Below are 18,732 nucleotides of genomic sequence, written 5' to 3'. Positions count from 1 at the left end.
TTGAAAGGTGCCATTAGGATACAGAAATCTTAACTTTTACTTAAGCTCCAGAGGGCTCTTTGGGACAAGGCTTGCGATGAAGCTTCACGCAGTAGCATCAGTGCTGTTAACTTCCTGGCTCCCCACTGCCTCTGGCTGCACACCAAAGGGGCCTCTGCCTGCTCAGGTACCTCTGAACATTTTGTGGTAATTCCCACGAGCTTCATCCTCCACTCTCCTTCAGAGTACTGGTAAACTTAACTGCTTTCCCCTTCATTTACTGAGAATCCCTTCTCAGGCTGCAGTACAGACAGTAACTTTGTTGTCTGCTGCTCATCTGCTCTGCCCCTCTTCTTTTCAGGGTTATTGCCTCTAATTACAGCCAGCAAGGCAGACATAGATTGAGCTCTGGGGAGTTCACTGAGCAGAGGAATGGGAGAAAAAAAGCTAATCACTTTTTGTATTTAAACTGATCAACACTTCTTTGCAAACAAACATTTTCATTAAACATACCTCCTTCCAAAATGGATCTGTTTGCCCTGGCATACCAGAGCTTGAAAAAACCCATCTGAGAAACTAATGACATTCAGGGAAAAAAACTCATCTAGGTGGCTGGTCAACAGTTTTACGCTTGTCAAGTGACTGCTGTGAAGTCCACTGATTTCCTGTCACAGCATCAAACTCCAGTTTGACAGAAATGGAAATTATTCGAATTATTCTAGTATTTAGCAGCTGCTTAGAAATCCAGGTGGAACCAGTCACAGTTTATTATAGATGAGAGCAAAAAAAACCCCAAAAAAACCAAAAGAACAAACCCAAAAAATTACAAACTACAAAAACAAAATCCAACCACCATTCTATGTAGCCACAGACACAAGACAGCAGCTGTAATCTTTAATTATTATCTCTCCCAAAAGAGTTGGAAGTATATGCACGCTATTATACTGAATTCACGTTCTATGTACCAACTATCTTTTGTTAACATTACTTCTTTCCTTTTTGGAGGAAAAGCTTAACACCAATCTTACTTTCACATGTATGCTTTAAGAAATCAATTTCAAGCAGTCCGAAACTTTTTTTTTTTTTTTTTTTTTTTTTGTGCAAATAATGCTCAGTTGTTGTGAAATACTTTGACAGCTCTATGGAAGTCCAAGATTAACCATTCAATAGACATCTCAAATGATGAGCAGTCCATCAGACTGGCACCTACACATTTAACAGGTAAAAATAAACTGTTTCCTTGGAATCAACAAGAAGCTCACCAGAGATAGAGCCAGGATGCAATGACATAGTAAACAGTTTGCAGATACTGGAGATATTTTAACGACCCTTGCTTAATCTACTGTGCTAATAGTTTCTGTTCTGTATCAGGTGTCCATGAGAGAGTTTTGAAAGTAAACCTGAACAAAAAATAATCATGATCTCAGAATGACAATCTGAAGCTAGTGATTCCAAATTCTCTCTAATGAGAGCATAAGCCAGCAAGAGGTGTTTCATCTGTTTTTTAATACCAGGCTAAAGCCCATCTGCGTAAACTGTGTTTTATTTCTTCTCATTACAACATCTGGCTCTGGCTCTGTTTCTGGTTCTGTTTTCAGTAGTTGCACAGAGAAGTGCAAGCTATGTTGGAGGGAATAGATTTTCATTCCAAGTTCACATCTCTAAGTAGTCTTGTAACATCCTGGGAAGCAGGAAGTCACGTTCTCTGGAAGCTTTTCCAATCCATGTTTACACCACACAAAGCATATACTTGTTTAAGGCTTCCAAAACAAGGTTTATTGGCTCCCACAATGTTAGACCAACAGGTGCCGTAAGTGCGCTGCCACTGGTACACCGGGCCTTACTGCCTCCAGTTCCACTTTCTGCATGAAAGTTTCGGTTTTTTTTCAGAAAGCTGTCCTGCCACATCCACTTCTCTTTTTGAATCTCCTATTGAACAACTTATCGTAATAACACAGTGACAAAGGGCTTCTTATTAAGGACTTTCTAAATTACCAGGTTGATTGAGATTATATAATTTTGAGGGAGGTAAACAAAGAACTTTCCAGCAGTTGAATACATCTAAAAGTGCATCTGGCTCAACACTAATGGAAGTGTTTCAGCTGGGTTAAGGTCTCAAAAGAGACTTCGTAGTTGCCATTTACAAGTATAATCATATAACTCCAGGGCAGCAGTATACCTGGTGTACTCTTTAAATATCCCCCCCCATAGGAATGAGTTTCCTGTACATCCTTTCAAGTATTAGGTGGCTGAAATCAGTAACTGAACGCAGTAACAGTTTGAGCGCACAAAAAAGCATGTACAAATTTCAGAAGTTAATTTCACTTTCAGCTGAAGATGACTGAATGTCTCCAGGTGTGGCAGTGAGCAGTGATGCAGTAAATCAAGTCAATACACAAATCAGTGGAAAAAAAATAAGGTGTTGAAACCTGTCCTGTCAGAGCTAGCTGAGTTCTTTACAAGACATTTTCTAACTTGTTATTAGCAAAAATATTGAAGTGATTTGCCAAAGCAAAAAATCTGAGGCAAACTGATACACCACCTGTTTTTATACCAGTAAAACATAGCTGTGGGAAAAAGCAACCCTACACCCCAGACTGCTCAGGTATACTACTATGGTCACAGCACTAACAGAGATAACAAATCCACCATTTTACGTATGAAGTAAAACAAACATTTGCCATCTTTCAAATATTTTATTTTAGTACTTTTAAATATGTTTTAATACAACAAAGATATAAAACAATATATTAATTCAATCTGAGTTTATAATCAAACAATATTTACTTATTTACAATACTTGCTTTAAACTTCACTGGCATACCTTCTAGCCATTACATAATACTATTTTCTCTGTCATAGACAAATTAAAGTAACTGCTCAGCGTGAAAACTCATTTTCCTATATCCCTATTATGTTATGGAACATGTACAATGCAGTTTGTGCTTACTCACATGTGACAAGTTTTTCATATTTGACAAAACCAGATTCAAAGAGACAGCAATATCAACTTGCACATTGTCTTCAACTACATAATCACTGGGCTAACACATCAGGTTACCGTCCTCCACATTCATCATCTGAAGTTCTTACACTTATTACAAACTGGTTTTAAAAACATGCACGTCACTGAATTATGTACATAATGCTCACTGCACCTCTCTCGAGATACAAACAGTAAGTATCCAGGAAACTGCTATAGGCAAAGTTCAGAGTTCACAACAGCACAGTGCTCTAAGGGCTGTGAGGGTTTTTTTTTTTGGATGCTCTTCTTAATACAACAAGCAAGATAACTGCACAATCACTCCAAAGGCCTTTCTTCCACCCCCCCCCCCCAAGAAACACAGTTTCAATTAAAAAAAGTGGCAACGTCAAAGATGCATCAGAAAGAGTGAAGTCTATTAATCATCAGTGGTCTAGCAATCCTTGTTTCATACTCTATATGCACAAAATAATTAGAGGACAAGTTGGCTCACTGCTAGGAGTTCTGCTGAACTGACTTTGTACTTAAAGATTCTGGTGTTTTCTATAGTTACAGGTCAAGTTTTTATAAAGAATCCTAGATTATTAAAAAAGTAAAATCAAAAAGCCACAGAAGTAATACTACCTGCAAATTCCAACAAACTCCCCAACTTTACAGTATAAACCATGTGGACTGGACAGATGGAATACTATTTGTCACTTAGTACAGACTACTTCTCTTTTGCTTCTCATCCGAAAAACCTACTTTTTTTTCTTTTTTCCCAAAACATCTTCTATTTCTTCAATCCAATACTTAATGATTACATTTCAGCTCCACAATAGTTTTGATGCTTGAAAACCTCAGTGGACTTGAGTAGACCAAAAACCTAGCTAAAAGGTAATGGACAAGTGGAGCACCTAAGTGTGCAAGTGTTACTAAAAAAAACAAAACCAAAAACAAAAAACAACCCACAAACCCAACACCAAGGAGATACTGACTGTTGCAAAGACTTCTTTTGATGTCCGAGTTCTACCCTTCCATCTTCTCTTTAAATATTTTCTTTGGTACTGCATGAGAAACTACATGAAGTGCCCTCATACAGAAAATAGGATCCTAGGAACCTGCACTTCAGTGCTTGTTGGAGGATTTCAAGTATTTCTTCATAACATTTAACGTGTTTTTTTTCTGGTCTGAATTTTTTATTTTTTTTATTTAAAAAAAAAATGTTGTTCTCTCAAGACAGTTAGATACAAATTTATTGGAAATTCCACTGGAATGTTTTCTTTGATAGCAGATAAGGGGAAAAAAAGGAAAAACTGAAAAGAAAGTGACATTACCTACTCCCATTACTCTATCATACACAGGATGCACTTGGCCTAATTTAAGGAAATGCATAAACTAAAATGACAACCCTCACTAAAATCAGAATATTTAATGACTTGCTTACACATTTAATCTTATAATTTGCTTCACCACGAGCAGTATACTTACAGGATCCAATTCTTGCTAGTCTTGAGCATTTGAAAACTACCTACATTTCCATACCAAAGCTCTGCATTAGTGTTATCTTGTTTGCCAAAGGACATAAAAATAATTAACACATATGGAAGTTTTTAATATCATTATTCAAGAACAGCTGAAGTCCAGGAAGGCCAATCTAAGAAGCTATGTCATGAGGTACATGGAAGATGAGTTACATGAGTGGCTGTGCCTATCACCTTCAGGTCTGTGCACACATATACTTATTTTCAGACATTCCCTACATACAACACCAAAGTGGTAACAAGGAACATCTTAAGATTACTTTCAAGTTCCAAGTATTACTATATTTCCAAAGTTGCTAGATAAAAGAAGCGAGGGGGTACTCCCACAGACAAAAGAAGGTGACTTGGCACAAAAGGGATGCAGCAAGCTGAAAGAGAGCAGAAACTGGTGCACCAATGCAAGGGAGGACAGAGGGCCCTCAACATATTTAGCATTAAATCCAAGTCTCAATGATGCTCTGCTGCCATTTCCTCAAAAAGGCTTGTCAGCAGCAGAGTAGCAGCAAAATGCTTTTAACACACTGACTGCAGAGAAGAGGTACAGAATTTTAAGCCTGTCAGTCATTTGCAACTTGTTTCCACCTCATTAACAATAAACCTTTCATTACCAGCTCTTCAGACTGACTGTGATCTTTTAGTACATTAAATCAGAATTTCTGTCTTCTATCAATTTCAAGCTTTCCTCTTCTGTGATTCCAGATAGACAAAATGAACTTCCAAGACAGAAGAGCACAGTTACTCTGGCAATGTTCTAATGCACTTCAGTTCTCACCAAACCAACCTCTATTTATTACTTATCCCAGATATTTAGCAGCAAGCAAAACAGCTTGAACAGAAGAACAAACTTCCTTTAAAGAACACTAATAGGCAACGTTGATTTAAAACATGGAAGAGAATCTGAAAAATTAAATTAGAACAAAAAGAGAAGCCTTATGTTTCAAAGAATCCAAACTTCATTTTAAAAAACATTGAAATGATAGCTCTAGTTTATGTAAACATTGTTACATGGGGCTGCACTTAAAATTCTCCTGTATGCCTAAATTGCAAAATATTTTTTTTCAATCTAGACACAGCTGTGCCAGCTAGCACTGACATGTTTCTTGTCAGAATCAATGGCTTTGCAAGTCTAATAGCATATACCTCCACATCAGAATTCAGAATACAACCCTGCACATCCTGAGAACAGATTCTTTGCTAGAGTTTAAAAAACAGCATTCATAACTGCACGTGCATTGCAAAGATAAATTTAAGTTAACAAACAGAGCTCTTTGTTTATAAAGTCTCAAGAGGAATGTTCAAACTGCCTTTCTGAAATCAGAAAGATAAGGACAGCAAGTGAATGTCTTTCAGAGTTTTGTTTTTTTTCCCCTTAAGTGTAAGCATATTTCACCAATCTGGATGGCAAGAGCCACAAGGCTATGGCAGACTGAACAATACAGAATTCTTGAAATTTTACTAAAAATTGGAATGTTACAAATATAAAGTCTGCAGAATAGTATGATCTATGTGTACTCATTACAGGTGGCAGAGATACTTCAAGATGCACAATTTCTCTGTGAAATAGGAACTAAATTAGTTTACAAAAGTAATACATCACAAAGAGTGCACGATGGTCAAGACGGTGTAATCCAGGTTTGTGAAAGAAATACACTGCAGAGAAGTGCAAAATTCCAAAATTTCTTCTCTATGCAGACATAATGGTCAAGACAGCTTGAACTAAGCCAGAACTAATTCATGCTACTTTCCAAGTCTGACTTAAGCCATGACACGCCACCTACAACAGATTAAAATGGCTCCATCATTTTTATGGCTTGCACCTTTTACCTATCAATCAGTTTTCATTGAGAATAAATGTATTTCAAGCCTCTACAGTCAACGTTAGTGTTGTCAATGTTAGTGTTGTCCACTCACAAGCCACTGAATAAGAGATCACTATGTAATCCTTGCTTTCACATTACGGAGTGTGCTATTTTTTAACAATCCAAACTCAACTGCTTATGGTACTTCTATCTTTCAGAGTAGCAAATGAGCAACTTAATTAATAACTAGTCTCTTTCATATTTGTTAGAAGAGCATATACAGTGTATGTCTTTATATATATATATAAAATGTATGGTGTTTGTATATCCCAAGATATCTGCCATGTTGTTGACGCCAGAATGCTACAAAGCACATCAATATGAACACTACTTCCTAAATTCACTATTATTACTCCTCTTGAAACAGTTACTACATGCATTTTCCCCATCCATTTATGGGACAGTAAAATATGCGAAATTGTTCTGTTCTTCGAATGTTAAAGAGCTGCTCCTAAAAAGCATGCACTGGTCTGAGTATAAAAAGCAATTAAAACCACACAGAAAAGTTATGCTGTGGCTTTAAACACGCTAAAGCTAAATTAACTTTGCTTTTAGTGTCTGTAGCATTTACTTTAACTCATTTATTTAAAACCAAAGGGAAGACTTGCCAGTGCTAGAACAACCATACAGATGACCGATAGACTAGACTAAGTAAGCTCTCATTAAAAAACAAAACAAAACAAAAACATCATAGCCACAAGGCAGACTTTCATTTTTGGCAATCTGTACGCAGACCATTTATACTGTCAGTTACACATTAAGACTTGTTATCAAATAACAAAGTTAAGAGACCATTTTAGCATGAACTATATTGCTTTCCTCATTATGACACAGTACTCCTCAATCTTTAAGCATACACGTTTGTTTTAATAATTAAATTTATGACTGTTTTTAAGAGAAAGTCATCATAAAGTTCTAAATTTTTAGTCAGTATACAGGAAGGATGGCACGTCAGAGAATGGAGATTAACCGAGCCTGTAAAGGGTATATCATATTCAGCACAAGCAAACATCTGAGGTTAAAGTTACTTAAACATTCACACAGAACCTTACTAAGGGTAACAGTATTCTGGTTCTTATTCACCATTCGCTGACTGCCTCTCTACCAGACCCTGCACTGTTTTCTCTTAAAGCAACAACAAAACACATTCCTGTGAATTGTGACAATCCCATTCTATGGCTAAGAATCTAAGAAACAAGATAAGGAGGCGTTGGCCACAGAATGAAATAACATTGCTTTATAACCCCTTCAGATAGCCTTGCAGGGTCTTAGTCATAACACTTTATAAAAATCTGAATTGACCCACATGCTCTTCAGCCAATCAGTCTTTTCATTATTGTAGGTTTTGAAAATGGCCAGCAGTACTCATTGGGAACAGTACCATTAACGTTGCATTCAAAAAAAGAAAACATTGGAAACCAGATCCTTGCTCTTCTACTCTGTTGATATGCTCTAGTATTAGCCAATGTGTGGTAATACAAAAAGAGTCTTGTAGTGATGTAAAAGGCAATGAAGACATCTATAGAGTAATGTTCATGTGCAGCCAAAATGAAGAAGATTCCAAAGAGGTTGAGGACCCAAGACAAGGTGTGCAAGAAGTTCCAGCTCCTTGGCGTATCTAGGAGAAAACAGAGTAATTGACCTGAAACGTCTCAAAACTCTGGGTCACTACTCAATCCAGGCCTAGATCCAGTAAATTTATATGCGGCGTTTGTTTTTTATCTAAAAAAGTATGAAATTATTGTCTTCATCTACAAATCTTGCTTATGTTTCACAAGTCAAATAAATTCAATGAGAACATGTTATACATGTCAAGCATTTCATTAATGCTTTACAAATACAGTTGTCATTCTTTTCTGAGTTAACCAAGTGTCCTAAAATGTTTTAGGATCGTGTAAAGCAGAACTTAGCCCAAACAGCTTCTGTTAATGAAAACGCCTCTTCTATGCATTAGGGAGAAAAATATCATAAAGTATAGATTTTTCTGTTATTCCAGTCATTCCTTCAAACATGAACTCAAACTAATTATCTTAGATTGCTATGTACTGCATTAAATCACAGTTCATATTTACAAGACAGTACTCTTTTATATATATTCTTACTTATGTGAGGTTTTGTATTTCATTTTTGTGGATTATACCAAAGGCACACCTAGCCTAAGATTTTACTTATAGATTGCTGACAGATATCAGGGGAAGTGTATAAGGAGCAGAAAATGATTAATAACTTCTCTAGTATTCTCCCATCAGCAAGCTACAAAACCTTTCTATAATTTCTTGGCTTGCTTGGTTGTTCTTTTTTCAGATGTATCCTATTTATCCTTCCACAAATTGATGTGGTACTGTTTCTTTTCTGTCTGCAACTGAACCACCACAAACCAGAGAAAAAGCAGAGATCTGAATTTGTTAACTTTAATGTTACTCTACGCCTTTGGCTGAGGACAAGCAGAAAAGAACACTTAAGGACATTTAAGTATTTACACTCGTGCACCTTTGGTTGACAGCAAGCAGTACAAATTCTTAACACTTCAGCACATTTAAATATTGACACTGTGTACTTACATTCGGTGACAAAGAAGTTGAGCATGGTCAGAACAACAGTGTGGCCACTGAACATATAATCTCCACATGTATGTACTCCAGTAAGAGTCATTCCAAAGCCACTCCATATTGCAAATGCCCGCTGGAGTTTTGCCCAAACATTGCCATACAACTACGTGCAAAAGACAGTAATATTAACCTTTAGTAAGTTCCTATCCTGCACTAACAGTACATCCTTCAAGTTATACCACAGATAACTAGAAGCTAGCTCTCTAGTACTATGTGTGGTTAGTAGAATTGATTCTTTGGGTCTGTTATTAAAGTACATGTTAGCACATCACTGTCTTTTATTGTGGTGGTGAGTTCCATTAGAAATGTCAATTACTGCCTCTGATTAATCCTGGCATTTAGAGCAAGTATTTTGTTGCAAGTCAATTACATACCAAGTGTCACTTGTTTTTTTCCCGGAACACATTCTACCTCATACTGTATCCCTGTCAATCTTCTACTATTCAGCTCAAATTTCTAACTAGAAACTAAGATAAAAATATGAAAACCCACATTAAAAAGAATATTTCTTCTTAGAACACTAATATTTTGTTCCAAACTGTGCACCCAACAAGATGAGGAAGTGATTACTCCACCTTCTAGTTTTTCTAAGTCAATATCTTAAGTGCATATCTCTCTGAAAGATTCTCTCCAGTTTATGTTGTGAAATATTCTTAAAAGTTCCCCTTTTCCCCTTACCAAGTGTCTCTCCTCCCTCCAAAACAGCAAGTTTTAAAGACTCCTACATGTGCAATACCTGCACAATGGCAACAAATGAAGGGGGGCGGAGAGGAAAAGAAACATGCTGATCTCACCAATATACATCTAACACAATAGCCACTACCATCTTTATCATGATTTAGATAATATTTTTTCAAAACCTTTTTAAAAAGTAAACAGGAGAAAATTTGAAGTGTTTCATGCTTTTACCTTTCCAGTACACTGCAAGTGCTGGCCTGGCACAGAGAGTGAGGTAACAAACATTGTAACACAACGTAGCAAGAATACTGTCCCCATAAGGCTGCACAGCCTTCGCAGAAGTATAGACCTGGAAGAATACACAGAAACTGATAGTAAGAATCCCAATGCATTGTGTTTTTATGCTGATAACACTTTCTCCCACCTCAGCTTAATTTCCACAAAGCTCCAAATCACTGGATTTTACTTGTAAGCAGTACCATAAAGGCAACACTCCACATGACAGTGTGAGACAATGGAGCAAGCCAACAAAAGCCCTACAGCCCCACTCCTCTGCGTTTATGTTAGCTGCACTTGTACTAGCTTTGGCACTCATGTCTTCTGCTGATGAACTGATAAAAATGAACAAAATGGTGAAAAGTGAACTTATAATAGGCACACACACAAATGGGTTTTCTACACTTCAGTGACAGCAAACTGCTACACTGGCTCAGTCATCCTGTGGAATTTCATTCTCAGAATGAACAGAACTGTCACAGCATGAGAATATACAATGGTGAGTCCCTGAAATATGCATGCTCTGCAGGAAATGATCTGCACGTCTGATAGAAAAATAAATTCAAATTGCTCCATAATTTTCACAACTCCACATTCTTGATTAAATCCACTCCATTCTAACAACATACTAGAAGTTTACACGTTATTAACTGCAAAGTCTTAAACAGTCCTCAAATTCTAAGGAGTCCTCAAACTCCTTCCTCTAAGCCACATTACCAGTTACTTGCCTTGAATATATACACTGTACCTGTGTTTGTGAAGCAGAAGAACCAACAGCCAAATGTAGCAAAGAATTACACCACATACTTCAGTCATAGCAAATGCCCATGGTATCCTCGGGACACTAAAAAGAGATGAAGCAAGAAAGGTTGAATACAAAGGCTTAATTTTTCTTTCTAGTCCCAGCACTAAAACAAAACAACAAACCATGTTAGGTTCTAACTACAAAATTAACTTGCATTACTCTCGCAATAGTTTAAACAAGAATCAAAATTACTGTTAGGCTGAGTGAAATATAGTTTCGATTATTTTGTAATTCAATTATCCCCTTTCTACTTCTGCATTTTCAAGAAACACTCACATGGAATTCACCAAATGAAAGAAAATCTCAACTGTGCTCACTTAATTTACATGATTTATTAATAGGATGTGTTCTTTTACCACTGTTTCTCTGCAAACCGTTCTGACACAAACTTGCACCACACCAATTATGCTTGTAAGAATGCCATGTCAACACAACTAATGAAATCCTGCAAAGCTTAAAACTGTAAGTACTTGTAATGAAACAGAACTAGAAGGGCATTAGGAAAAGTATAAATTCCTTTCAAAGGTAGATTTCAATGATAATCATGTATGCAAACCATCTAGCCTTGCTGTCCAAAAGATTCAATTCTTGCATACATGTTGCACTACCAATGATTTCCACTCTAGATCCTCACCAAAACAGAGGCTATCAGTTTTCAGTTGTGTGTTCCCTTTGGTACAAAAGGGTAGCAAAGCGCTGCTCAAATGCTTAGATCTGTAGTGATCCTCTTTTTGTTCAGTGAGCTGCTTTCTCACCCATCCTCTCACCCACTGAATACTTTGGAATTTGCCCTGGGAACAAAATTCAGCAATGCCACTGCTCTCATTTCTTTTCACTTTGTTTGATGAGGACCATCCTGGACGAGCTATATATATAATTCATGGAGATTCTGTACATTGCCTCAAAGGATGAGATCCCTAATGACTTCACTGAATCCAGTAATGAAAATGGATATTAGAATGAATAAAGCCACAAAGACATGACTTTTAGAAAGTTTGACTTGTCTTTTGAAAATCTCCAATCTTCATTTACCAATCCCAAAGCAAAAAGCATATATCTTCTTCAGAAAGTCAGCTACCAGTGGGCTGCCACAACTGAGAAAGAACTTGAAAATTAAGACCAGAACATTCCCTCATCAAAAGTTTTCCTATAGCAAGATGTATTAAGCTTCATAGCAGCATCCAAATTTCAGGAAAAGCAAACAGCTGCTTACTTATGACAGCTGACCATCATCCTTTTTACTAAAATGAAAAGATTGAATAATTAATTCCTATGTTGCAATTAAAGACACAGAATTAAATACAGACAGGGCAGAGTAACAGCTCAATTTGTTTTCCCCTGTGATGACCAAATCAGTACATCTAACAGAAGCACGTTTCAGTCTATGGAGAGAATATACTACACTCATTACCATTTTGCAGAACCATCTTCAAGAACATAAAAAACTTTGAAAATGAAGGGGAAAAAAAGACAGCCCACGCTTTCAACATCAACTTATTGCTTTGTTTTAAAAGAAAATTTCTTACCTATCTAGAAATATGTCTGGTAGAGGTGGATACGTCTGCATGTCAGGTACTCGCTCATGTACTATAACCATAACAAATGATGTAAAGCCAAACACTATGAAGACATACACACAACTTAGAACTGTCTTCCAGTACTCTGGGTCCAGTCTTCTTGTCGAATGCTTGTTTTTTCCATTTGCATATTGATACTGATCACCGTTCAAGTCAGTAACTGGTCCATCATAGTCCCGAGGTACTTCACCATTGCAAAACCAATCTGTACCCTGCAGTGAGCCCACAGTAGCGCACACAGCACCAATGTGACTATCACTGTTGTATCCCAGCTCTTCTAGGACATCAATATGTTGCTTCTGTAGCTTCCGTATGGACAGCATCAGCCTTTTGATATCCCCCAAGATTTTGATTTCCAATGGAGGAGATCGTAAATCATACTCTGTGAGTGTCAGCAACGTAATTCCATCTAGTCTGTGTCTATTGCACAAAATATCCACGTATTCACAGAAGCCTTCTTCCTTCAGCCACTTGGCCACATTCTTGGTAGTCCAACGTCGAATGCAAAGCTGGTTATTGCCTGCCATCGTCCTCTATCCGCCAATAAAACTGACCTGTTTTACACTGGAGAAAGGGACAAGACCTCAATGTTTACTGAAGATTATTGGAACATTACTGTCTTTCATGCATTCTTAGATGCTTAATTAGCCAAAGATGTTTTATGTAAGTGCCAGCCAAAAACCAGGCATAATTTACTAGGTAAGTAAATATTTTTAAACAATTTTAGTCCACTAAAATTAATTTTTACTTGTGAAATCACCCAGACTGAGAATATTTCCTTGATCTAATCAGTCTTTATTCATTACAAATGAAAATCTGAGTTTGTGAATTACACTAGGCAACAAGAAACAAAGACTACCCTGTTTAAATAGTAGCTTAATCATTATTCTTGTCTACTGCTGTAACTTCAAAAACTAAAGAGGGAAGTAAGACCAGCAGCCATGTAAAACTGAAATATGGCTAAAATAGTGTATCACAGGTCCAACATACTCCACTGCTTTAAAATACATATGAAAGCTTTGGTAGCAAGAGCTCCCACCCCAGTAAACCTAATGCTTGGTATCTACAGTCATACTGACCTGGGCCACCTCAGCTGTTAATGGTACGGTTGTCCAACTTAGATATGTATGTATGAGCTGAGTAATTAACATAGATGCTTGTAAATAATGTAGGATTTTATACTCTAAAAATAAAAGCATTGGAAACCAAACACTGTTTTTTATTTCAAAATATCTTTAGAAATGGTCATGATAAATAGAAATCATAGCAAAAAAAATCTACTCTCTTCTTACAGATTTCTCAATAATCCTTTTCTTAACTCTAGAATATTGTTTAAGAAGGGAATTCAACACTTTATTCATGTAGGACCAACAAGATACCATAACAGCTTCAAATGGTGGGGTTAGTTCATTGCTCTACAAATAATTTAGTGCAGTTAAAAACTAATAATAATAATAATCTCAGTATCTTATGTGGAATATATGAAAAAAATAATAACGTTACCAATGATGTAAAAGTATTAAAAAGCTTATTCAATATTTAAGACCCAGAGCAGTACAGAATGGATTGGTGCATAATTTATACTTGATAGCTTTTGTACAGCCACTGTCTAAGAAACAGATACGGTTTCACAGCTCTTTCCTGTGAGAAAAAGCAATGTAATTAACCAGAATGCTTCAATCACATCAACCAAATCTCAGAAAGCACATAACAGTACAAAACATTTCTATTATTAAGCTCCTGTACACAGTAAATAGGGACTGAACCCAACACAGGCATTCAAGAGTTTTCAGCTCTTACACACACACAAGCTTTACTTCACCTTTTCTTTTTAAAAATGTACCATGCCTATCATCAGAAGCAGCACCTATAATGACTGAGTGCAACTTCTTTCACTGCAAATCTAACAGCACCATGCACCACTTTCTTCTGTATCAGAAAAGACTCTGCCCATTAACACTTCTCAGTAGAGCAAAAGAAGTAGTCCAGCTGAAAAACGGCAGCACAATTCAACGTTGCCCTTTTAAAGGCTCAAGGGAGTGGTACTTCTTAAAATATTCCCCGTGGAATTGATAGTATATAAACAGCACGTACATTACACACAGATTTTATTTCTCAGAAGGCCACGTACAGTCAATACATATATAACCTTTAATATCTTGAATTAAACAGTTGCCAAAACGTCCACAAACCATTACTCGTCTCCACATCTACTATTCTATATCTATATCTATAGATATATCTATATCTATATTCTTCCTTCTCCATGTAAGAGTAGAGTTGATCATTTGTTACCTTAATACTATTGAAGATCTTGCTCAAAGCAGCTATATCAATATAGCCATTATAAAACAAGTAACAATCTGTAATTAATGAATGGTTAATTGATCTTTTTATATACTTAAAAAAAAAACTTACTCCACTAAAAAGAAAAAAAAGAGTTGCTCACTGGAATTTCCAGCTTTCTTTATTCAGAAGTACAGATAAAGAACACCCACACGTCAATCTGTGCTTTTATAAGACTGTAATCATTACACATGTTCCAAAAGCGGTGAATTTAGACTCACCATAAACACACTCAACTTACTGACCTGTCTTCTAATCAAAGCACTTTCTGAGCGCAAGTTCAGGAAACTCTCTTCACCCCAGCAAGAATTTTGTTCCTTCGGTAAAAGAATCTCAACACTCAGTGTTTCTTCATATAGCATTTCAGAAATTTAAATAAATCAATGAAATAATTAATTAATAGAAATCAGCCCTTGCATGGCATGCAATAAACGTGACCTCACAACACTGAGTAAGCGTACCCCAAAGCATCAAAGGTCATTACTGACAGGGCAGTCCAGGGAGAAAGTCTGTATGATGCACCTGATAGCACCTGCTCCTGTTTTCAAATACTAAGGGAAGATATTTAGCCAGCTAGAAAAGACAAAGACAGCACTAAAACACTAAGTTAACCATCCCACACAACTCATAGCTAACTTCATTGGAACAGCAGCGATTAAGACCACCTTTGATGATATTTTCCTTAAACTCAGACACTGTACTCTCCTTTGAACTATGCACTCAATGCCACTTTCATGTTTTACACAGTAAAAAGCACATTTTCCTAATAATCTTAGCACCTGGAACACAGCACAGATCTCTATGCCAAAATGTTCATTTTCTAGGCTTAAGAAAAATGCTAGCTTAAAAGACAGAAGCTGAAATATTCTATATACATAGAATAATTTAAAACCTCATTTTTTTCCTATAATATCCATGTGATTTCTTTTATCCCACTATTGACTGGGAAATATTATGAAGCATACATACATGGAGACTGCACTGAAGTCCAACACCAGCAGCCCAGGCTGTGTAACCAACCAATGTAATAGAAGAGTCACCCAGATATCTGTACGTACCTTTTGGAAGAAAGCAGCACCAAGAGCCTCCTACATTACTGGTTTTTATCTCCAAAAACAAACAAAGGAACACATGAATAACATTAAGCAAGCGCAGACTTAAGTGTCAGAGGGCAAAATATACTTTTCTCCTGACATCAGCAATGTATGCAGTGAGCTGGTTGATTACTTTCCTGTTACTGTTGACTTTATATTTAGTCAGCTCATCAGCAGCACATATCATGTGTTCTATTTCCCCTTTTCCTTCTCCAGTCTTTCAATTAACAGCATGAACACAACTGAATGCGAACTACTGCAGGAGGAACAGGTGCACATTCAGATAGAGAAAATTCATCTATCTCAGAATTATTACCCACAGTTCTAGCATGTTTTTCTGCACTAAATTACCTTTAGTCAACCACTAAGCCCATAACTTCTCCAGCACACAATGAGTCACTGTACTGAGGTACAAAGGTGGAAAGTTCCTGCTACAGTTGAGAGACAGTAGCAGTATCATTACACTAACATGAGGCAACCGACCTGATACGGAGATGCAGATCACATACACCAGCTTCACAGCAGAAGGGTTAAGGGAGAAGGTGGCAGTGCCCATAGCAGGCTCAGCAGGGTGCTGTGGGTTCACTGTGCAGAGCCACCATCACCGTGCTGCCCTGTGTGCTGGGCAGCCTGTGACCCCTTGCTGTCACACTTCTTGATTGTTATTTCCAGCTAGTTTCAATTCTTACCATCCTTGAGAAGAATTCTAGGAAGGTGACTGAAGAACGATCAGTTCTCAAGGGATATAACCTATATTTCTTCGCAATAGTTTTCAAGCTGAAGTCTGAATGTAGGTAATTCCAGCTCAGCCCCCCCTCACTGACTCAGCTGGCTGAGGAGCACCACATCTCACATTTTGGGAGAAAAGATTTCCATGCAACATCTGCTGGTGTGCAATGCAGGCATGACATGGACTCTGCTGCTGCACAGAAAAGCCACGCAAAGTAGCGAGTGCTGAGCCAGCTGTCCAGCTCAGTCAGCACTGCTGTGCTGGAAAAAGAATATGGAGAACCACTCCCTTGTCACACAACAGCAGTTTCATATTCTGTGGCTGCTGCTCATCCCTGGCTCTTTTTGAAAACCCTGAGCACTCTGAAGTTGAGAAATGGGATAGACTTCCTGAAGTGAGCCCACAGTAACTTCTCACGCAGAAATGCCCCTGTAAATCCTGCTTTCAGTTTTCCTGAGTGATGTTGCTGTCAGAGTTGCTCCGTAAACATTTCTACTAAGCGACCTTATGGGCAGCATTACAACTGGTCTGAGAGAGGTCTCTGTGCAACTCACAAAAGTAAGATACAAAGTCCCACAAAGTGATACCTGTTCGGCTTACTGTAAGCCTCAGATCATCAAGGAAGATTTGCTTTTCAAGAATGGTTCAGTGAAAGCGCTGCATGGTAGAAAATAAAGAACTGACACAGTAAAAGCAAAGATTAGCTCCATATGCTTAAAGAGCCCTTCTGATGGAATGCCTCCATGCGAAACTGACAGCAGCTATTACACATGATCCTGGAAGCTAAACTCATTTGTCTTGAGAACCACTAAGTGCGATTACACAGCTCAGCAGCTGAATAGAATACATACAGCTCCTCGAGTGCCGCACCTCATTAAACCAAATGGCTGTACTACACTCAAGCGAACACTGAGAGCATCTCCACTCCTGATCTGCTAACCAGCTCACAAAACGTTTTTCTATCCTACCACAATCATTCATGGCACATACAAGCAACTTTCAAAGCAACCGATTGAGCACTCCCCCACTTCACTTATCTTAGAGTGTAACTCACAGTATTTCACGACAAGACCTCATACAAAACCTTGAACATTTCACATGCTAAATATCAGATATCAAGGATTTTTTTTTACCAATTTCAAAAAATCCCACATCCAGCTCCTCAGAGAACAACAACTCAGATTTGCTGCTTTCCCCTTTTTAATCTCTTTTTCTTTTCTTCTCACACCTCATTTTTGTGTAAAAACAGTGGAATACAGAAATGATCCTGCTATCCGCATTAACATCAGAAGAGTATTTGTAGTGGAGCCATGTTTGCTCTTACTCTCGACAACCCCTGACAAACTGATCTCCCTACTCCAACAAAGATCGGAGTCTTCCTCACTTTAAACGCATTAAGACACGCAAGAAATCAGAAGCTTTGGGAAGCTGTGAGTATCACGTATAAGGCAGCACAGCTCACAGCCCTCAGCCGTTGGTGGGTGCATCACTGAGCTGTGTGTGAGGAGCAGCAGTGGTTCAGAGCCTGACGGATGGCAGCTCCCAGGCCATGCTGGGCTTCTAACTGCGCTTCTGGGGAACACGCAGCAAAAAGACCACCATGTAAAACATGACGATTTCACATTTTTGCTTGTTCCAAGCCTACAAATCATTTCCTTCATGTGTAAGCACTGCTCTCGCGTCCCAAACTCACTGGATTTTCAAAGATGAGCAGCCCCAGCAGTACCTGAGCAGCGACAGCCACCCAACGCACTCCCCGGGATGGATGACAGTAGCACAACCGCAACTTTCTCAGCTCACGGCCTTAACCCCTCCAAAATCCTCCCGGCGCTGCCGCCCGCCACTCCGCGAGGGGCTCTACCGGCACAACACCTTCCCGAGCCCCGCGTCCTCGGAGCCCCGTACCGCAGGCCCCCGCCGGGAGCAGCCCGCCCGCCGCGCAGCTTTTCCGCCGCCGCGCAGCCCGCGAGCGCTGCCCGCCGCCTCCCATGGCTGCACGGCAGCCCGGTACCGGGGACGCGCCCCCGCGGCCGGACGGGCTCCGGCACCCACGGACGACGCGAGTCCCGAGGCAGGCGATGCGAAGACCGCCGCGGAGCCTCCTCCTCCCGCGGCCCCACCACCACTGCCGCGCTCCGCCTCACCTCAGCGGCGCCGAGCGGCCGTGCCGCAGCACCCAGCACCGGGGCGGCAGCGCCTCCTGTCCGCCCTGCCTCCCTTCGGCGGCGGCGGCCCCCGCAGCCACCCCATCCCCGGCAGGAAGCGGCGCGCCT

The 18,732-nt window shown here is 38.8% G+C and overlaps 1 protein-coding gene across 1 annotated transcript; it reads right to left on the bottom strand.

Annotated features, from left to right (window-relative positions):
* Positions 1–3,728: 3,728 nt before the first annotated feature.
* On the bottom strand, positions 3,729–18,732 carry SAMD8 (sterile alpha motif domain containing 8). The gene is made up of 6 exons (XM_052677300.1): positions 18,604–18,732; positions 12,239–12,843; positions 10,656–10,751; positions 9,863–9,980; positions 8,906–9,056; positions 3,729–7,962 (listed from the first exon to the last, which is right to left on the bottom strand). Exons 2-6 carry the CDS (start codon positions 12,814–12,816, stop codon positions 7,658–7,660), a joined length of 1,248 nt encoding a protein of 415 aa, XP_052533260.1. The 5' UTR covers positions 12,817–12,843; positions 18,604–18,732; the 3' UTR covers positions 3,729–7,657.

The sequence above is a fragment of the Tympanuchus pallidicinctus genome, unplaced genomic scaffold (assembly GCF_026119805.1).
Source record: "Tympanuchus pallidicinctus isolate F22 unplaced genomic scaffold, pur_lepc_1.0 scaffold16, whole genome shotgun sequence".
In the NCBI taxonomy this organism is placed as follows: Eukaryota; Metazoa; Chordata; class Aves; order Galliformes; family Phasianidae; genus Tympanuchus; species Tympanuchus pallidicinctus.
Note: the sequence above shows the minus strand (reverse complement) of the source record. Positions and strands in the feature narration are given on the sequence as shown.